The following is a 21,856-nucleotide window of genomic DNA, read 5'->3' as shown; positions in this document are numbered from 1 at the left end:
GGAAGAGGTCTAAAACAGTCTTTGTCACCCTGGCCAATTCCAACATGCCACCTCTTTCTTGACAGATGTACCTGTCACCAGAGATGCCAGTATGTCCTCAGTGGCTTTCACAACACTGCTGTGCACACGGAGGATGTGAGGGGAATGATGGCTATCTGACAGCCTTCCAATGGGCTGCAGTGCTCTCTTTGGTGGTTCCTAGAAAGACCCCATTTGGCATGAAGCAGAACTGGGGATGGAAAGCTGGGATGGGGATCGGGTTATGGGAGTGGGTTTCTCTCACCCACTCTCGAGGGGGGAGGCTTGCAGAAAGGAGAGTGAGAAGGCCACTGACCTGGTTAGCACTGCACTGTAGGGCCCAAGCTAGGAACAGAAAGGGAAATACCACCCCTACCAAAGCAAGGGTGCTGAGGGTGGGGACAGGTGGGTTGTGGGGGAAAATTGTTCTCTATTTCAGAGCTCTGGTTGCCCAGAAGCTGCTGGCTAATTTCTGGTGGTTTATCTGTCTGGGATCTGTCTCCCCCACTCCGTTTGTGTGCAGATCTTTGCAGATAGTTGGCGTGGAATTTATGTAAGTATGTCCCTCAAGAGAAAACTAGAGCAGGAAGAACTAGGTTTTCTCTCAATGGAAGCAGAAGTATACTAACAGATGGAGGGGAAGGAATGAGCTCAAACTCTCCAGAGCCATCTCTCCAGCACCAGCATCACCCACTCCTAAGTCTCCCCAGGCAGGACAGTAAATCCAGCACTCTCTCTCTCCTTCAGGTGCATCTGATGTAGCCAAGGGGTACACGCCTGAGGACAGCCCCCTTGGTCTGGAGGCTTTGGGGAGTGAGCTGAATAGTTTGGGGGTTTCCCCTGATCTCCCTCCACTCCAAGGTGAGCCCACATCCGTAGGGTAGTGCTCGTTTAAGCAGGAGGTAAGGCCAGGAGAAGAGGGTGTCTCAGGGTTTCGCCAGACATTTATTGCTGGTTCTGGCAGTCCTGCGACTCCCCTCAGAGAGATCAGTACTAACAGGGAGGCATGGGGAAGGGGAGGAGCTGAACCCAAGGCCAGTTTAGGAGTGTCTGAATGCAGTGTCCTCTTCCGCCAAGTCCCCTCAGTTGCTCGGTGAGGAAGGAATCCTGCAATCAGACAGATGAGGCCTTGAGGTCCAGCAGCTGCTACAAGTATTCAGCTGTCTCACTGGAGCTTGTCTCCCTGAGGAAAAGAATAGACAAGGCATCAGGTGAGGTTCATTGCAGCCTCCTGTGCAAATTCACCTCTGTGTGCCCAGCTGGTTTGCTCTGACCAGGATGGAGCCCTTCCCCAGGGTACTGAATGACCAGCAAGCCTGGGACCACCCAGTCCTCCTCAGCTCTATGCCAGTGGGACACTGCTTTATGGAGTCCCAAACTTTTACTCTAGAAAACAAACTTGGTTTTATGCTCCGTGCCAACACTGGCCTCCTCCAGTCACTGCTCTTTAGCTAATTGCCTGTCCTGGGCACCTCAGCTGTCTTTAACTTGCAGCAGAGAGGACATGCCTGCTGCTCACTCCCAGACACTATGTGTGTTTTTGGCTTGGAGGGTGGCCCCCATCTGCTTACCTCTCACGGAATTGCTCTTTGAGGTGGGTGAGAGTTGGGTCAGTTTGGTTCTGGTCAGGACCCTCCAGCTGGGATTTGCTCAGGTATTTGGACGTCTCGTGTGTCCTGGCCAAATGAGGCCTTCCCTCCTCAGACTGCCCTTTTTCAGCCTCCCACCCCTCAGGATGGTCCATGGTTAGGAAGGAGCTATAGCTCTCTTCTAAGGAGCCAGCACCCTCATCATAGAAAAGGAGGCTCCGTGACTGAACTGGAAAAAAGGAGAGCATTGGTTAATAACGAGGACAAAGTCTCTTGCAATGGGCATGGGTCACGGTGGTGGTTTCAGCACATTCTCACACAGCTACGGCCCTGCCCGTGTGTAACTGTGCAGTAGGCCTGCTCTGCAGGATACCCACCTCCCCACAGTCTCAGGAGGCAAACGCTCCCCTGGACACACAGCCTCTTCAGAAGACAATCCATCTGCCCTGGGACTTTTCCCTTGTGTTCCTTCTTTTGACACTTGTCATGTTTTGGGACAATGGTTAGCAGAGAACAACAACAGGCCCAAACAAGGTGCTGTTATCAGAGTTTGTACCACTGATAGGCCAGGAATCTCCCCTCACCAGAGCCCCAGCATATGCGGTAGGCACTGAGGGGAGGACGCTACCCCTGAATCAGGAGTGTCGAGAGAAGAGCTGGAAATGGTTTGATAGGGTGAAATGGAGGAACAACATTAGACTCACTCTTACTAGTTGTGTAAATGTCTGGTGCTGGTGTTGCTTTCACTGTCTGTGATGATGAAGAGAACTCAGGGAGACAGGGCATCAGGGATCCCAGGATCAGAACAAAGCAGAGTGCCAGCACCTAGAGAGGAGACCAGCACAGAGTTAGTGTCGCTAGCCATGAGGGAACACTCCCCCCGCAGCACAAAACCACGAGGCTGTGTGAGAACATGTGGTCAGGCTGACAACCAGGTTGCTGTGGTCCCCCACGAAGGGAAAGGGCTTGCTCTGCTAACTCTGCTGCAGATCTAAGAAGGGAAGACAGAAGCTTCCTCATTTTGCTTTATTTGAAGTATTTCTGGTTCAATGGTGAGAACTTGCCTGTCCAGTTGATGAGAAACGGTAGAAGGCATAGCTGGGGAACAAGTTGAGAAAGAGGGAGACTCAACAGAAGACACGAACTCTGCCTTGACCAAAGGGGACCTGACCATTGGCTCAGTAGGAGCTGTAGTGTGCTGTAAGAAAACAAGCTCACAGGGAGAAATCTCTGAGGTACCACAGCACATAGCAAAGTGAAGCTACTGTCCATGCGAGGACAGAAATGACAGCAGAACTGTAGCCACCTAATACCTGATAGCAAGGATGGACAGTCCAAGGAAAGGGTTAAATTTATGCTTGACATGCACGTATACAAGGCCATGTGTCCATGCCTTCTGCTGTCAGGCAGATCCGTCAGAGCTACTGGGCAGTGATAAAAGGAGAGAGGCAGATGAAATCTCCCTGGAAATCCCCCTCTGGTACGTCTGCACCTGTCTGTAAATTCTGCTGTAATAGTAAAGCTTCAGACTGATATGCCAGTGCTGATTGTAAGGGACTCTACAGAGTTTAGGAAACTACCAGTACAGAGCAAGAGGGGACACATAAGAAATTATACAGAGCCAAATGCTTATTACCTGAATACCCACGTGCCATGGGTTGTATATAACTAGCTACCACCAGCTCAGTGCTCAGACTGAGCAGTCAAAGAGGCAATGCATCTCTTGGTGATTTCTACTACCTACGTGTAAACTAGCGAAGTTTGACCTGTGGGGCCACCTGTGGGGACAGCCAGCAATTGCTTGACTGCTTTTCAGAATAGCCATCTGTTTTGGAATAGACATGCCGGAGTAACACCCAGAAGCGGGTACATCAAGGTAATTTTGACCACCAGTGGAGTCCAGGAGATGTGGAAGATCAAATAATAGCACGGGGATACTATGTTATGTCAAGACGAATTTTAATTGTCCAGACTCTTCATGGCTGGTTTTAAAGTAAGGAAATGAAATGTGGACAGCATAGACGCTGTCTAAGCACATCATATCAGGCACACAAGGCATTTAGAACCCTTATTCCACAAAAACAGGGGAAAAAATAAATTCTGAACTGATGTTGCTTGGAATTATCACAGCCAAACACACAACTTTCAAAAAGGGGAGACAGCCCTGTGAAGCTTGTTCTTCTCTTCTAAAACAAAACAGGCTTTATGGGCTGGGAAAGAGCAGTATAGATAACATCTTGCTTTAATATGGCTTTCAACTCGGGCTTTGCAAACCAGCATTGTTTTCACTCTGTTTAGGTTCAGGTTAACTCTGATTGATGTTCTGATTCGGTTCTAGTTCAAACTCTGTAACACTTCATAACAATAACTCTTGGTTTGACTCTGAGTACCATTCATCTCACAGCTTTTGACCATCTCACCATTTTGACCTCTTAAAAAGCAAGGGAAACTAAGCTAGGGGAAACTAAGCTAGAGGAAACCACTGCAAAACCAGTTGGAAAGATAGAGGCAAAATTAATCAAAAAAAGACGCCCTGAGAGCATAGTTATCAAATGGTTCACTGTCAAACTGGGAGGAAGTAGCAGATGGAGTAGCAGAGAGATCCGTTATGGCTCTGGCAAGATGCAACATTTTTAAGCTTGGCTTGGATGATGGACTGTATCAAATCTGCAGATGGGAGAGACTACAAGCAGACTGGCTTTTGGTCAGGATTCAAATTCAGAATGCTCTTGACCATGGGGAGAAGTGGTCCAAGGGAACAGTGGGCAGATCCATACAGACAAATACCAGGACCTGCTGAGACCTGCGAGGTGGCAGGACTGATTAACAGAGGAAACACCACATGTCAGCGACTATGTGGCCTGGCAGCTGTTCTACAGTAGAGGATCTGGGAGTTAAAATGGAGCACAATGCAGGCAGAAGTTGGTGTCACTTTGCAAAGGGCAAATCTCCGCTCAGGCAGTATGAACAGGCTTTCTGGCTGGCTCTGTACCAGCTTTCAGGTGGAACAGTGTCCAGCTTTGGGCCCTATACTTCCGAAAAGATGCGGGGCAATCAGAGAAAATCTTGAAGAGAGCTCTGGGAACAAGCAGTGATTCAGTAACTCAACCTACAACGGAAGACTGAAGAAATTGTGGTGATTTAGCAAAGCAGACTGAAGGGAGTTGCTCGAAAACAATAGTTTTCAAACATGTAAAATGCAGCAGCACAAAGGGAGGGTAAACCGATCTTGCTTACTGTGGGCAGAAGTTGTAATAGGCTTAAGCTGTTGCAAGGAAGATTGAGATGAGATAGCAAAAAAGCTTTATCTGTGAAAGATAACAAACGCACTGAACAGTTTGCCTGAGGAGGCTGAGGACTGCTCATTGCTGGAGGCTTTCAAGAACTGGCTGGACAAATATCCGGCAGGAATAACACAGGGCTAAAAGAGAAGGATGCTCTGACCCACTCCCATGCTGCAAGGCATGATGATTCTACATATCTGTTGTGATAAGGAGTGCTGTATTTGAAAATGGAAAATGGGAACTCGGAGGCCTTTGAGAGGAACTGGCCAAAGATAGAAAAGCAAATTACAAATTCCTGAAATGCTTCAAAGCTAGGAAGCCTGAGAGAGTAGTGTGTGGGCTGGGGTGCCATGGAACGAAGAGAGCAGCAAGGAGAGATAAGACATTGTTGGGAAGCTAAATTAGGTATTTTATCAGCCTATAGTGCAGGGAATGTCTGGAAGGCACCTCTTCTAGACTTGCTCATTTCAGGTAGTAGCCATGAAGAATAGAATTGCTGGAGCCGGGGGTGCTCTGATGAGCTGCTGCATTAAGGAGCAATGAGTCACTAGGCCCAGCTGGGTCACACCCGAAAATGTGGAAAGAACTTGGGAATGAAGCCACAGAACAGCCAACAGAAAAGAAAGTAATTAAAATCTGGTCTGACATGGGGGCAGCAAAGAGTAGCAAAAGTTTGAGCAGATTTTGAAAGGAGAAAGTGCTGGAAATTACAGAGCAGGGGCTCTGGAACCCAGGAAACTGAACCAAGAGCAAAAAACAACCCCTCAGGACACTGAGGGTGCTGAGGAAGTGGGGCAAGCACTCACTATCTGTTTGTATTTCATGACTGTTAACAGTACAGAAGTGATAACTAGATACAGATAACTTTGACAAATTTGTCACAAGCAGCTACTCCAACAATCCTGCAAAGACATCACAGGGTTGAAGGTTATATTTTTACCATGGATCAGAAACTTTCCCCTGGCAAAAAATGAGACGAAGAATAAGCAATTAACTATATTTATGGCCACACACTGGCATGCCCCAAAACTCTGCAGTGAAGCCAATATTGCTTAACCATGATCCTCCACTATGAGAAAGGAGAGGCAAACAGGGATTACCAAAACCAACAGACAAGCCTGAATCATTCTGGTTAATCAAAAGGGCAAGCGAAGAGAATTCCAGCTGGATTTAACAAAGCCTGATGTGCAGGCATAGCAAGAACAGATGCCATTTCTTGCTGATAAACACAAGGTAATGCCCACTGGGAGGAATACTTGAACTGTTCATCTGCCCTGCTGAGTTAAACATTGAGCATTACCAACTCAGCAAAAGAAAACTCTACCCATTACGATGGAAGCTCATTGAAAATTTTTGCTGAATGGCTGATAGCTAATGAAAAGGAAACAAAGTGCTGTTTTGCCCAAATAACAAGACAGTGAAAATGCAGGAATTATTCTAATGCTGTTGCATAAAAACCTGACACTACCGATGTATGTATGACACAGGGCCCAGCTCTGGTGACTCTAACACAAAAGGAGAGAGCAGATGTAACTGGCAACAGAGCCAGGCAGCGGGGAAGAGGGCACAAACGGGCAATCGACAAAGCTGTCTGGGGAAGCATGGTCAATAAGAAAGATGGAAATGAAGCTTATACCATTAGACAGGTCCCGGTCTGCGTGGAAGCCATTTTGTAAGGTCTGGAGACTTTCCCAGCTACCAGAGCCTGCAGCTTCTGTAACTGCTGGAGCAGAGTCCTGGGACAGGAAACAACCCAAATCAAAACTTGATAAGGAGGTAGCAGCCAGTCAGTGATGCAAGAATACCACTACCCCCTTCATATTTTACCCTGATTTTCCCTTCTTGTGAAAACAAGTATCTCCCCCTTGCTATATCTTGCCCAAGTTCTCCAACCAAACAGGCGTGGGAAGCAAGAAACAAATAAAGGTGAGTTTGAGATATAAAGTGTGCAGGAACTGTGGGAGGAACGCCCCAAGGTGCTGTTACGTTGAGGTAATGCCCTCTGTCTCCTCACCAGTAGATCCACCACAACCTTCACTGCACCCACCCACCACTGCAACCACAGCCCATTCATTTAGGGCTCCTGGGTGCCTCAAAGCCCAGCTGGTCATCTCCCAGAGCAATGGAGAGGCAGGCTACCATGAAAACCAAGCTCTGGGATGGAGGCTGGACTCTGTAGTCAGGTCAGACATTGAGTACAGGCCCGCCTGCTCCCACTTCACTCAGAGACACACACTCTGCAGCTTGACCTGTGCCCCAAACCATATGGTAGAGAAAGAAATAAAAACCAGTTTTGATTCCCTCCAGCTTCTTCAGTCTTGGCAAACTCTGCAGAGGGATGTGGGCAAAGCCAAATCTTGAGTTCAGCAATTAATTCACTCTCTGGCTGCCCCAGCTGGAACATGTGCTAAGGTCTCTCCGCCCCACTTAACTGAACAAGGGCATCAGCACACATAAACACAAAACGGAGGTAGGTGTGTTACTAAGAGTCACCAAACGCTTCACTGGGCTAGTGAAGAAATCTGGGATGAGGGAGACTACAGAGCATACAGTTCCCAAGGGCTGCAAATTACCGAAATGCAGACTACTGTATGTTTCCCCTCGGGAGCACTGACTGTTTTACACAAATATGTTTGAGCTTTTATAAAATGCCAGGTCCTGAAGCCAGGAGATTGCAGGAGAATCCCAGCTTTATCTCTTTCCAAATCCTCTTCTGCTCCTTGTACACGTGGAGAGAAGCACAGAGCGTCCCCCTGGCAGCGCTCAAAAACCAAACCCAATTAGAAAGAACACAATGTGTATTTTGAAAAAAAAAAACAAAACAAACAACTCTCTTGGCTTTTAGGCCAATCTCCCGATTTTGCAGGGTGAGGCTCATGCTTTTTCAGCAGCAGGGCTGCCTGCACTCCCAGAGAGGCTGGGCAGCCGGCTGTGCCCCATGGATGAGAGCAGCTGGGCAGCCATGTCTCCAGCAGATGGGAGGCTGCAGCCACCTCGGGCTGACCATGCCTGACAGCCCCTGGTCACAGCACCAGTGGCTGGCCTGGAAGCTGGGGCCACAGCACTCATGTCATGGATGGGAGGAAGGAGTGTGGCAGAGCCTCAAGGAGTACTCCATGAGCTGTAGTGGCAGAGGAGGGGTGGGTAGGGGGACTGGCTCTCTGGCTGTGGTTCTCCCCTTCAATTCGAGCTGGGCGTGATAGAAATGGGGATATAGAAATGAGTGTCCTGCTCACCAGCCCTGCACAGCTGACCCTGCACTTGCTCACACCTGTTGCACCCAGTAAGAGGGAGCAGAGCTGGGCCCTCCTCCAGCTTTTGCTGCCCATCCCCACTGAAGGCGTGGGAGTCTTCATTATTTGCTTCCAAGGAAGCAAATTCCCCTGGTGATCAGTTGGCCAGCTCCGCATTTTAGGAGCACAAGTGCTCACCAGATTCTTGGGCAAGGGAGCCAGGAGCGTGCTTTGGGGCTGTGGGAGTGGCTTGCTCCTTCCAGGTGAGCAGCAACAGCAGAGAGGAGGGAGATTCTCCAGGCTTGCTTTGCAAGGGGAAGAGGCACGGCAAGGCCTGGGGTACCACATGCACAGGGAGTTGCCCTGGATTTGGTGGGAGCTGGGATCTCTACCTTTATTAGAGGAATGGGCTTTCCCTGTATTCACCAAGTCTGTTCAGTTCTTTCTCAAGAGAAACCTGAAACAGCCATATTATGCCCAGGGCTTCGTATTCCTCCAAAGAGCCCAAGAACAGAAACAGTGGGTCTGAGGGGCTGGAGTGACAGGCCTCCCTCGATGCAGCTGCCCTGCAGACAGCCAGAGGCCTGGAGGGCAATGGGGAGGGCAGCATGAGCCCAAAGGGCTGCAGGGAGAAGGAGGAAGAGACGTGAGAAACGCGCCTTCCCTCCCTCCCCTCGCTGCAGCTCGGCCTGGCTGTCCCAACACAAACATTCCAGGCTCGCTAACCAAACCCAGCTGCCTCACTGCTGCCACGGGCCGAAAACCAGCGCCTTGCCGAGCAGCACATGTCCCGCCAGGAGCTGGGGGAGCCTGCCTTTTTCCTCTCACCCCCACTGCCCCAGTGCTCCCCTGGCTTCCCTTCCTGCCCACCCTGCTCTACCCACAGAGGGTCAGGTCTAGCCCTTCCTACCTGTTTGCATTTTCTAAGGTCTCCACTTTTTTCCAGAGTTCATTGTTTTCCGTTGTGTATGTCTCTACCCTGCGGGAATAAAACCCATAGCCAGTTAGTTACAAAGGCCAGACAAAGAAAATTTAGTCCTTGCCTCTCTTGGGGTGTGGGGGCTCAGTGGCCTCATCCGTCACTTGCAGATATGGTCCTGGAGCTAGATGTTCCTGGCCCGCCTGGTTGCAGCCAGCCCCGACAGACCAGAGATGAGATTGCAGGTGGACAGTTACGTGTGACAGTTCCCAGTTCAGGCTTTCCCAAAGGCTGGGAGAGCCAGTGGCACCTGGTTACAGGCAGGTTAAGTCAGGACAGCCCCAGAGTTATGCAGGCATTTCCATCGCTTCCAAACGCCCCTTAGGAGCATGGGAAAGGAACAGGGGGACAAAGTCAAACCTCTCCCACTCAGACTGAGAACCTGCCCTGGGTGGGCGCCTTGCATACTGAAAACCAGGCAGTTCTGTGCAAATGCTGGGACAGCTCCGACTGCAGGCACTTGAGGGCAGCAGAGAACCTGCAGGCTCCCTCCCACCGCTTCGGAAGGGAAAGTGGTTAGGCTGCAGTTGGGACGAGGGAAGGGGAATGTCTCCAGGCCCGGAGGAAGGCAGGCCAGGGACACAGCCTGATCCTGCTGGAGGTTTCCAGCACGGCCTCCGAATCAGGCGTTCCGTGTAAAAACTGGGCTTGCAGCAAAGGTGTCAAACTGAATGGTGAAGGGCCCAAGTACAGGTTTTGACAAACCAGCTGTTACAGGAAGCCAAGTTGACCAAAGACTTGTTCCATTAAAAAAATTCACTGAATACTGCTTTTGGTTCACATTTAAACCTGGCATTGTTTGAAAGCCATCTGTCACAGCAATGCGCTAGCGTAACAAACCGCTGAGTACATACAGGCACCATAGCCACGTCTGGGGAAGAGGCCCAAGCACAGAAAGCCCTGGACCTGCCACTTGAGCGAGGCCAGCCAACTCCCCAGGCCCAGCTTGAAGGATCTGGGTGTCAATGTGGGATACTAGCTGGAGGTGATGTGCTCTGATGCTTGGAGACACACATGCACGCTGAGGTGCTGCTTATGGAAGGGCATGAGAACTTGAAGGTGCCTTGAGTCATCTGTTTCTATTCAGCATTTCTGCACACTTACAGAGGATAAACAAATAGCATCAGGGAGAAGAGTTAATTAGAGTTGGGTTTGGGGGTTGTTTTTTTGCATTTTGCTGATCTCAGGTGGTGTTAATAACAGGAAAGAAGATGGTATTTAAACAGAAATGCGAATTTGCACCTGGATCCTGGCATTCTTCTTTGCCTGGGAATGCCCATCAGGGGCTGCTAGTACAGAAGGGATCACAGGATCAGGCCCTCAAGAGTTTTCTACCCTGTCAGTGTCATGTGATGTCACCTTAGGCCTATGCCTGCTATACATGCAGGACCTCAGGGTTGCAAGAAGAAAAACAAGCTCATGCAGGGAACAGTGGAAGGGGAGGGAGTGTGGGGAATAACTGTAGTGCAAGGTTTTTCTTGCTATCAAGTACTTGTGTGTCCACCCTCACGGGAAGAGAGGGGGAAAAGCCATGGTCAGTGCTCTTAGAGGGCCTGCTGCTTACAGGATAGACAAAATATAAGCAACTTCTAGTGGGGAAACATGACTCTTACCCAAAATCCCACCTTGTTGGCAGCCAAAATGGCCTGTGTTCTGCAGGGGACCAGCCAAACTAAGCAGTTGGAAACACAAGGTTTCTAGAGCAATCTTTATCCTGCAAGAGGATTTCTAGGAGGGAGGGGAGTAGGGGCAGGATCCCAAACCAAACTTCTGTGCAGCCAGCCTTGCAAGGAATCATACTCTTTGAGCAATCCAGAGACAAAAGCACTAGAAAGGGGGACTGTGCATGGACAGGGCTCCTTTTTCAAAGGTAAGACTGAGAAGAAGAAACTTACTTTTTCTCTAGACACTCCACATATTCTTTCTTCTTCCTGCGACTCTCCTGAGCAGAGATCTGTGAGGGGAGCAGCCATCAGAGAGGAGTCAGTATCATAAGCCTCTAGACATTTCTTTGTGGCTCCCTCATCTTGTCTGTTCCCTGCACACACAGCACCCTAAAGGTAAATGGGGAAGTCGCCTTCCAGTCTGCCATTCCTACTGGTCTCCTGGCCAAAACTGGGAGGGATGGATGCTGTAGGTATGCAGCGTTCTTTGGCCTGTAGGCCACAACCATTTGTTGCAGTATGCCTGACCCCCTTGCTGCTGAGAGCATCTTTAGGGTTGCTTTGAACTCCTCTGACTCACATGGGTACGTGCTGTGGCCATCCAGGCAGATTCTGCCCCAGACCACTTCTGAGTCACTGGGTGACTAATTCAGGGTCTCACCATTTCTCCCATGGGATGCTTTCTAATCACAGTCTAAAGTCTCACAGCCTCTGCCTGGCTAATGAGCTCTGTGCATCACCCGTCCTGCACCACACAATGGCTCTTGTTTCCCTGCCCCCACAGCAAGGCCTGACCAGGCTGGTTTGTCTGATCCATGATGCCTTAGCTTGTGGGCCCCATCCCAGGCCACACACTCCCAGGAGCTGGGCTGGAAGCCACACTTCCCAGACATGGCTGCATGCACAGCATGCATGCAGAGATGCCCCATGGTACCATTTCTGTGGGCTGGGCAGCTTGCGCCAGTGTACCAAAGGCAGGATCCCACCTTTTCTGAGCTGCACTGCAGCTGAGGAGGTGAGGGTAACTATAGCACTGGTCAGCTGAGGATGCTCTGGAATCATGGGAACTGCATGGTTACGTTTTTTGCAGTCACCTTGTTCTTGATTTTCCTCCTGACCCTCTTCAGTGCTTTCTCCTCTGCTTTGGTGAGGGGCAGCTTGGTAGGAATGGGGTAGCCCTCGGCAATCAAGGTGCGTTTCTCCTCTTCAGTCAAGAGCAGTGGGCCAGAGGTCCCTTGCAACTTCTGAAACACACAGAGAGCAGCTGTCAGCGTCAGCAAGGAGTTCTATCCCAGTGATCCTCCTTAAAGCCCTGCAGAGCAACTAGGGGCTCAGTACAAATAGATGCAGGGCAGTGCTCTTTCCTGCTCTCAATCTGATCCTGGGGGCACAGCTCAGCAGCTGTCTTCCTCTTTTACTTGGCAGGGCATCTGCTCCTTCATGGCGAGGCTGGCTACACACTTGCACTACGTGACCCCGCCAAAGAACTTTTGGGTGATGGTTAAAACACAGTCTGGTTATGGGAATTCTCAGTTATTCCCTTCTCTTCCATTAACCTCCTCAGAAAGTCCTCCAGTGCATAGGCCACTTGCCAAAGTACGAGGTGAAAGACAGCACTTACTAAACAAGGTAGCTGCTGGTAGACATTGTGCAAGACTCATTGCACTTCTCCTCACTCCTGTGAGCACCATCCTGTCCCCACATCCCTGTGCTAAGACATCACATTGCCCTGCCAGCGCATTTCAGCTGGGAGACCTTAACAAGGGCAGGATCCTCCACATGAGCCTCATAAAGCCTCCAACCCCCTCTGAGCACCAAGGAGCCCTGTGTCCCAGTGACATCCTGCTGCCTCCTTACGTGTGGTGCTGTGAGGAGAGGTGAGGAGGAGATGGCAGTAGAGGAGCGAGCAGCAGGTCGGGCTGGGCTGGAAGGAGGCAGGGACCGGGGGCTTTGAGATCCATCGCTGTCACTGCCGTGGCTGCTGGGTGGAGTTGGAGGCATCTGTACCAGGTCATCTACTGCAAAATAAGGAGATCAAGTCAATGGCTGTCATGTCAGCCTGTTCGTACAGAAATGGGGCCTTGAGTAGCAACAGGAAAAGGCACTGCCATAACACAGGACTGAAAGGAGCCGGCGATGAGTCTCACAAAACAGGGTGGGTCTGAGAACAAGGCTGGACTGAGCACTGCCGAAGACAGAGGTGAGGCTGACCTCAAATGTGCTAAACTAGGAACTGCAGGAGTCAGAGAGCTGGCAGGGGCTTTGCCAAGACACTGAAGGTATTTACAAAGCAATAAGGTACTCCGGTGTCAACCAAAATGGAGTACAAAGCCTGTAATATTTTGCTCCATAGCCTGTTCACAAGTACAGGAAGCTCTAGAAGAGAAGAGCTCTTCCAAAAGCACCACGGGGCTCGCACACTTGCCAGCACACTTGATCCAAAGGGGCTCCGGTCACTCAGTTGGTTCCCAAACACTTGAAAACTGTCCCCACTTTGTACTGGAGAGCCCTGGGGGCCCTAATGGAGGTGGGAATATGCCTAAGGAATGTCTTTCTGTGGCAGTGGGAGTTCCTATAGTGCTTTCATTTGTGCATCGGCAGATTTTCAGATGCTTGGTTTTCTTTCAAATTAAACTGGATCCTGAATTTCCTGACTTTCAGATGGTTGTTTTTGGATAACACTACAGTCTCTCTGAGGATTTTAAAGGCACTCTTGCATATTTCCAACTCTGAAGTAGCCTGTTTTGCCTGGGAGTCCCTGTCTGAACAATTCTGTGCCTGGCTGCTGGACCAGACACTGAACTGAGTTGGAACAGTGCAGTGCTCACTCCTCTATGGGTCTGTGCCCCAGTGCTACCTTGTATGCGCATGGCTCTGCTCTCAGGTGCTGTCTTTCCTCCCTGTATAGTAATGATCTATACCTGAGTAGCATAGAGGGATATAAGTTGACCAGCAAATTCTATCTTCTTACCTGCAGGTACATTTAGAAACTGGTTCACCTCTTTGGGTTCAGCTTTGATCACAGGTGCTGGAGTCATTTCTATGGGAGTCTGTGGAAGAGAAGCAGAAAGAGCTCTTGGGTGCTGCCATCTCCCCTGCCCAGAGGGCTCCTACCAGTTCTGTTCACAGCCGCTGCTCCCCTGCTCTCTGCCCTGCCCCGTCTTACAGCTCTGCCCCAAAGCAGCCTCTTACCACACATAGCAGAAACCAAGAGTCCAAACATAAGCCCCCTGAAGTCTCTGCCACTGGGCACACAGAGTGCAAACACATGTTTGCAGAGGAGGAGGCAGTGGCAGATGGATATGCTGCCAAGCAGTGCACTGAGTACCTCCAAAAGGGAGATGACTTTTATCCTTGGCAATTCTTCCCTTGCTAGACCCAGGCAGTGCAATTTAAACCAACCTATGCATTACCATGGGAAGTCCCTCTTTGATCTGCCTTCATTAGAAATGGGAGTATAGAGGTTGTACAGAAACAGAAACAGAACAAACCCCCTGTCTTGCTCACATGATTTTCACCAGGGCTGCTGGACAGCTGTTTCCAATCAGAGGGGACTGAGAGTTAAATAAAGAGTAGATTTATTCCCATCTGGGCTATGCTGCCCCTCAGCTCCCTGGCTCGCCAGCCCCCAACCCACCATAGGCTGGGGGAGTTTTTACACTAAACAGACACATTGCAAACTCCTCCAGACTGTAAACACAGCTGAGAGAGCACCACAGTACGGCTGCTGAGCACACACAGCAGAGCTTCGAGGGCACAGCAAGTTCAAGCTGTGTAAATAACGAAGGAAGTTTGTGCACAGTTTTGGCTGGAAGTACCCATTTGTTTTGGATGGTTGTTTAAATGGGAAGATGCTCAGCATGAGTGAAAAAAGGAAGTAAACCCCAGAGATGCTCTACTGTTATCTACTGAGCTGCTACAAGATAGCCAAGGTCTGTGTGAGACTGGTTGGACCTTCCCATCCAACACAGCTGGACTCAAGGCCAGCCAAAATGAGCCCCCAACTTATACGCATGTACCAGTGGCATAAGTGAGCCTCCTTCAGACAGACTTCTTAAGAACTTGGCCCCTTGTTTATTAGAAATAGTAATTCCTGCTGCTTCATAGAAAAAAGCAAGCAGGACCTGGAGTGGGACCTCCATTTCCACTGAGCAGCTGAGAAAAGTGAGAGGCCATATGATAAGCCCAAGGCCATGAAAAAGACAGTGGCAGAGCAGGGGTCTATACTCAGGAATAGTGGCGTCACTGGCATCACATTAATTGACACTGTTTGCTGAAAAATGAAGATAAGCCAAGAGTGGCTATAGAAATACTGGCAGATTGGATGGTACAGGCCTCCAGCATGTGCAAGCTTAAAAGCCTTTGGCTTTTTTGACAAGGAAACATGCTTGTATATAACCGAGATTGTAAAGTCTCCTGTGCTGGAGAAAACCCTCCTTCCACCATTTTCTCTGGAAGGATAAGCTGTCTTGTAGCTTCACTGCAGGGATCAAGCACAGTTCTAGCTAGATCAGGAGTGCTGCTCCTCTGACTGCCATTTCAAGAGGAGAATGACAAATAATGTAGTATCTGGGCTTTGTATCACCTTCTCCTGACTGTCCAGCGGCTAAACCACCTAGCAGGACCCTGCAGTCACATGGCTGGGTCTGCATCACCAGGGGTGCCACTGTGTGAGAGCCCAGGTTCCCGATGGATCTTAGATGGGCTCACCTCCTCGGGGACTGGCAGTCTCTGCAGAGGGTTGAGGTTCAGCACTGGTATGGAGCTGGCAGCTAGCTGGGACTCAGGCAGGTCTAGAGCCAGGTTCTGTTCCTGTTTCACCATGATGGAGCAGAGCTTGGGCCCCAGCGACCACACTCCATTCTCCAGCTCTGAAACATGCACAACGTGAGAGTCAAACTCCAGCAAGAACAGGACAAGAAAAAAAAAAAAAGCCATGCAGACAGCTTCCCCCCATTTGGGGAGGCTGCCTTTCCAAGTTTAGCACTGTCACCACACAAGCATGTGCAGGCCCACAACACAGAGTACAAAAGGGAATGAACCCCCAGCGTGCGGGGAGCAGACGGGACAGAGTTACAGGGATTGTGTCTCTGCTCTGCTCTGACTGTGCAGCTCAAGCGCTGGAGGACAGCTGCAGGGTTTCTTCCCCCAGTGGTGTCTCGGTCTGGTCCTCTGGAGCTTATTTATATTTAGAGCTCAGTGAGAGGAGGATGCTGCGCTGTTGCTCCTTAGGCAGCATGGCCAGCATCACAGAGCTGCCAGGTGTGTTACCAAGAATAGCACCATCTCTGTGCTAGAGAGCTGGCGAGAGGGAAAGCACGATGACAGTGAAAGGCTGACAGCGCTGCTCTGGCCTCCTGCCGATGTTGTGCCAAGTACCAGAGCTTTGTTGCATGACAGGAGAGGAGGAAGGTCCATTTTTGTGGAAGGAAGTCCAATGTGGCACCTGCTTATGAGGCTGCTCCCATGGCTGCTCCCCTCAGTCTCACCTCCAAGGCTCCTTCCTCCACCCTGCGCTGCTCAGGGGGACTGCTGCCTACAGCCATGCCCCACTGCCATTGCTTGCTGGGACAGAAACAGCAGCGAGGGAAAGGAAGTGTCTGAAGAGAACTGAATGAATCTGTGTGGGCACGCTCCCCTTGTCCCCTGCTTGCTCTGTCCCGTGCACATCTGTGGTGTGAGCCTGGCTTGTCACTGGAAGTAGAGATCCTGGGAGGTGGGATTCAGGCAGTGGTGGATAAGCTGCAGCTCAGATGGAAAAACAACACGCTAGGCAGGAGAGCTGCCTGGGCTCTGCTCTGAAGTTTTGGTCCCCTCATTGCTGTTCAAACACTTCAGCCTGCCAAAAAGCAACTCCTAGCTGGCCTGGAGCCTGCATCTTCCTCCTTAATCCTCATCCCTTCCCTTCCCCTTTTTATCTGACAAACAGAAATGCATTTAGCTTGACACAGGACAGACTGTTGCTAAGTGTGTCACCAGATAGTGCCCCAGTTGGCTCAACATGAGGCCACAGTCAGGCTCGCTCCCTGACCCTTCTGCACTGCTCTCTGCATACAGCACTCACAGACCCAGGGATGTTGCCCAGCTGTCTGCTGCTCAAAGCAGCTCTGCAGTGCAGGTCTCAGTCTAGAAGATGTCCTGGCAAGAGGAGAGGGCAAGAAAGGTCCTTCTCAGTTCCAGAAAAGCCTGCATAAAGAATAGCACAAGCAAGCAGCTGTTCATGTGGGAGCTGCCATCTGAACTAAGCTTAAAGGTAGCTTAACATTGTCTTTGCCCAACTTGGTCTCTGTTGCCCTCAGGATAGGACAGGGCAGGATCCTGCCTCTGGCTTTTGCTTGGACACAGTGGTGTTAAAGCTTGGGCAAGAATTATATCAGTTAACACAGTGTTGCCCTTGCCAGTGGAATACATTCTCTTCCTGTCTTTGGTCTAGCACCCCTTATTTTCCTGCCTAGATAGGTCTCCCCAGGAGAGGCTCATTCCTCCCAGCTCCCTGTGTGACTGGACATCTTCAAGCACAGACACGAGTTCCTGTGGCTGCTCTGTGTGTGTGTGTGTGCGCGCGTATCAGCTGTGTGCACTGCTCTCAGTGCTGCTGGATCGCTTCCTAGAGCTTCCCACAATGCAGCAGGGCCAACGTCATCAGGCAGCGTCTCAGGCAGGGGTGCACTGCACAGCCATGACAACAGAGAGGCTGCTGAGCAGGCAAAGACTGAATTGCATTTTCTCTGTGCCACCAAGGACACTACCAGCTCTGGGTTTGGTGAAGTCCCCATACCAGTTACCCCTGATATGCAGACAAGACCTTTCTGATGGAAGGAGGCAAGGCATTACATAGCCACAAGTGTTTGCAGCCAGAAAACTTGGACTGACTTCTTCTGCCTGATTACAGCCTGCCACAGAGATAAGGGACCTTGCGGATTCTTCCAGTCTGTCACACTGCTCTAGGCAAGTTCAACTAAACCTGTGTCAGTCCTGACAGATGGTTGTCTGACTTGACTTTACCCCTCTGAAAAGTGACGAAGAGCCCACAGCTTCCCCATTAAATCTCTTCTATGGTTTCACTATGCCCACTATGGGAAGGTTTTGCCTACTGGCTAATCTGAAGTTCCCTTACTGTGATGTTAAGCTTCATCTTCCTTGTCCTCCCTTTCTGTTGCAAAACACTACATTTCGCTTTTTCTCAGAGGCGTGGGGCATCCTCTGTCTGGGAAGGCTGCTGCTGAAGGAAGTTACCAGACAAGGGCGAGCAGACCACCAAGGGCTCTCCCTGTTCAGACTTGACTCAGGGAGAGAGCAGCCCCCAGTGCTGTCAGTCCAGACAGTCCAAGGAGCAGACACTCAAATGTATGTGCTGTTCTCCCACTTCCTGTCTACATTCTGACCCTGCTCTCTTTCCCACCCTTGGAGATTTATCTGGGGAGCGATTGGGTTACAGAATCAGAAACACATAAGCCATCAGAGGGTCAATGAGGGACTGAGGAGGAGGCATTTTGTGTGGACACATCTATGTCCTACTGCCTGAGAGAATGTTTCAGAGGTATGGCCAGTCTGTAACCAGTGCAGAGTTCACTGTATGTTGGTGGGTGAGGCATGCCAGGAAGCTCATCCTCTGCTCTAGAGACTCTGTACATAGTGGGAAGAAGTATGGCTGAGAGATATTCATAGCTGCCCTGGGCTGAGGAAGTGAGGCAAAGAGCAGTGAGGAAGCAGGATCTGTACAGGAGTGTGGGCACTAGTCCGAGGCTGGTCCAGCACCCGCTGTTCTGCACAGTCCTGGCTCTCCCTGCTCCTGGCATCAAATCACGCCCTGCAGAACTGAGGGCTGGTACTGAGAACTGAAGCAGCCGGTCCATATGCGCAAACCATCTGGAAAGCAGATTCCACTGATAAGCAGGGTCACAATGCACCCAGTGGCTTGCCCTAGCTGACCCATGTTAGTGGGAACCATGTGGGAAGGGGCAGGATTTGGAAGTGGTTTGGAGATCTGCAGAAAAGCTGGAATAAAGCTGATAAATAGCAAGCCTCAGACAGCTCCAAGCCTAGACAGAGCCCGGGCATTCCTGAGGAGCTCTGCAGACCAAGCAGAGCTTGCTTAATGTTAAAGAAAAGCCATTCCTGGGTAATTAATTTGAAGTGAATGTCTAAGAGGACTGAGACTGGATGGAGTTGTGCCAAAAGGACTGCACAGCATTGCAAATACTGGACCTGACTCAGGGCTACACTAGAATATGACTCACATCCAGTTATGAGCCAAGATAGCCCTGGAAAGATGGGTTGAATTATCCCGCTGCAGGACTGGGTGCATAGATACCCCTATACCTGCCACATTAATACTAGGCCTTACTGCCTGTATAGAGCTGATCTGCACTCTCAGAGAGCAAGTGTCACGTCCATAGGTCCATCTCAAGCTCTCCTGGGTTATGCACTGTACACCCTGTGCTGGCCTCTGCCCAAGGATCAGTGTCACACTCCATTCAGGAGAGTCATGGTCTTGCCTTGGAGACACTGCAGCTGAAGCAGGGGTATGTCCAGACACAGAGGAGGGGAGCAGAAATGGTAACAACTCAGAGAGGAGTCCCTGAGGTAGCTTCATGCAGGCAGACTTCATTTCACTGCTTTCTGCAGACTCATGCTTTTGCTTCTCTCGTTCCCAAGCCTCATCTCCTCCTATTCATTTGCAGGGGCAAAATAAAGATGTGTTTATGCACTCATGCTGGTTTGTTTTTTGTTAGTCATCCGGTTGCCTGTTTGGGCTGAGTGCCCTTCAAGACTGTATGGGGGTTAAAGCTAAGGAAAAAAAAAAAGTAAATGGAAAGCTGCTTTGATACTGAGGCAGAGCTTGCTTGGCCTGCCATGAGCCTCTCTCCCAGCACCTCTCTCAGTGGCCCCTAAGGAACTTGGCACTGATGGCTGCGCCCTTTGCAGGGACCAAAGAGGCAGTGGAGGCCAGCTCCTCTCCTCCTGCCTTGGCATTTGTACCAGAGAGCTGGGATCATTCTTGGCCATGAGAGGGAAGCCTCTGTCCCAGGTCTCACTCAAAGGAATGGCTTTCTTCTGTGTATACTGAGCCTGTGCCACTGCTTTTTCAGGCAGCCTGGTGTCCATCAGCTGTTGGGACACCCACACAGTCCCGCAAATTACAGGACTCTCTGCAAGGACAGCTCTAAAAATATCCAGCCATCATAAATTATCCTGAAATGAATTGTTTTAAAAATAGGTTTTGAAATGACTGTTCCTCTCTGTCTCCTGCTAAAAGATCTGCTGGTAAAGAAGCCACTTAGCTTTCCACATGTACCAGCACTGGTTGCAGCCAGAGACTCATGCTTCCTATATTCAAGCCAAACCTCTGCTGCTTGATGCCAAAACAGACCTGGATCTAGGGCATCCACACCCAGGTTTGCAGGGTCCTAAAGTGACATTGCCTATTGCTTGCCAGAAGTTGGCAGCACACCAAACCACAACCAATTATCATCCTCATAAATAACAGCCCGGCAAAGGAGCAATGTGACTGTCAGAGCACAAACTGAAGGAAAAAATGTGGGCTGTATTTGACAACGGCAGATCAAATTCTTGCCTGGATTAGCCATGCGCAGGCCCAAGGAATAGCCAGTTTGTCCTTATATATGGAAGCCAGCCAGAGCCTCTGCTAACAGATGTGCCCGAAGCTGTGCAGTGTGCACATCTCATGCTCACCGTTAGCATTATCTTCAGTCTTGACAGGCACAAGGGGGCTCTGGGGAGCAGAGTCTCCACTGAGGGAGTAGCTGTGCTCTGCCTGGATGCCTGGAGTGGGTGGATCCAGGTCCATGTCCAGCAGTGGGTTCTTCTCAGCCAGTACTGGGTCATCGAAGAAACTGCTGAAGAGGTCGTTGGAGAAATCCTCCATGTTGTCGGAGAAGTGATCCAGGTTCTCTGAGAAATGCTGAGGAAAAACAAAGGGAGAGAGTATGTTAGTGTCAACTCCAAGAGGGATCTGAGAGCCTTCCTCTGCACTGAGAGCCAAACCTCAGCAACAGCCCTTTTTGGATGGGAAAAAGCAGTTCCTATCCCTTGCCTGCATCAGTTTCATAAAAACACCTTGAATTAAGATAGAAAGGGCCATGGTGCTGTACATCTCTGCCTGTTTATCTATGCCACAAACACTCATGAAACTCTTCTATATTCTCACATTTCCCCCTTCCTCTGTGCGTACCTATCTTTGGCTTCCCAGCATCATCTCACTGTGACAGTGAGCTGAACAGAGCACAAGGCAAGAAATCCCTGTGATGACAAAATGCAAGTGTGGCAGAAAACTGTGGTCTTCAGCACCTGTCCTTGGTGACAGTCACTTTCTCATGTTCTCTGCCAGCAGCAATAGGCACTCTGATGCCCCAGAGAACATCAACCCAGCTGCTGATTTCTATCAGAGAAAAAAGATCAGTTGGATCAACATAACAGGAAGGCCCCCTGTTGTATTTAATTTCCTCTGGGATTTCACAGCCCCTCTGTGGACCATATGAGGCTGTCCTCCAGCCAGATAGTGCCTGTGAAATTCAGCTCCCCGATGAAGTTTAAACACTACAGATGGGCTGTTAACAACAAACAATCATTCTACTAATCATTCCAGTAACAGTCAGTAAATCTGGCCAGTGCTGCTGCAGAGCTGGGCTCCTGATGCTACAGGGAACCTGTTTCCTTTGAGGCATATCCCCCTGTTCAGAAGTAAAATCACTAACTTTTCCATTTGCTACAACAAAGCATTGGTTGGGCAGGGAGAAAAATGATGGTTGCCAAACACCAGCTGAAAAATTATCCCATTTGTTGGCAGATTGAGGCTTCTGGCTCAGGGAGAGGAAAGAAAAGACAGATACTTTCAAGTGACTATATTACACAGACGGAACTGTGTAACTTAAATGAACTGGAGAGAGCTCAGCAGAGTCAGACTGGGTCCCCCCCCCCGCCTGGAAAAGCATCTGGGTGGGCAGAAAGGCATTGAAAGCAGTGTATTGAAATACCAAGAGCAACAGGGTATGGACGAGAGAGAGTGGGAGAGAGCACGCAGGTCCTAGAGTGGAGACGTGAATGCCAAAGGATTCCAGTGTGAGAG

At 50.1% G+C, this 21,856-nt stretch overlaps 1 protein-coding gene across 1 annotated transcript; it reads right to left on the bottom strand.

Annotated features, from left to right (window-relative positions):
* Positions 1-885: 885 nt before the first annotated feature.
* CREB3L1 (cAMP responsive element binding protein 3-like 1) lies at positions 886-20,656 on the bottom strand. Its single transcript, XM_010580103.1, has 11 exons — positions 20,464-20,656; positions 15,478-15,638; positions 13,739-13,817; positions 12,625-12,785; positions 11,862-12,011; positions 10,999-11,057; positions 9,035-9,103; positions 6,528-6,627; positions 2,312-2,432; positions 1,590-1,836; positions 886-1,201 (listed from the first exon to the last, which is right to left on the bottom strand). The coding sequence occupies exons 1-11, from the start codon at positions 20,654-20,656 to the stop codon at positions 1,165-1,167; spliced, it is 1,377 nt and encodes a 458-aa protein (XP_010578405.1). The 3' UTR covers positions 886-1,164.
* Between the last annotated feature and the right edge of the window lie 1,200 nt (positions 20,657-21,856).

This window comes from Haliaeetus leucocephalus, unplaced genomic scaffold, assembly GCF_000737465.1.
Source record: "Haliaeetus leucocephalus isolate CR32 unplaced genomic scaffold, Haliaeetus_leucocephalus-4.0 Scaffold696, whole genome shotgun sequence".
Lineage (NCBI taxonomy): Eukaryota > Metazoa > Chordata > Aves > Accipitriformes > Accipitridae > Haliaeetus > Haliaeetus leucocephalus.
The sequence above is the reverse complement of the archived record's forward strand: the minus strand, read 5'-3'. Positions and strand labels throughout refer to the sequence as shown.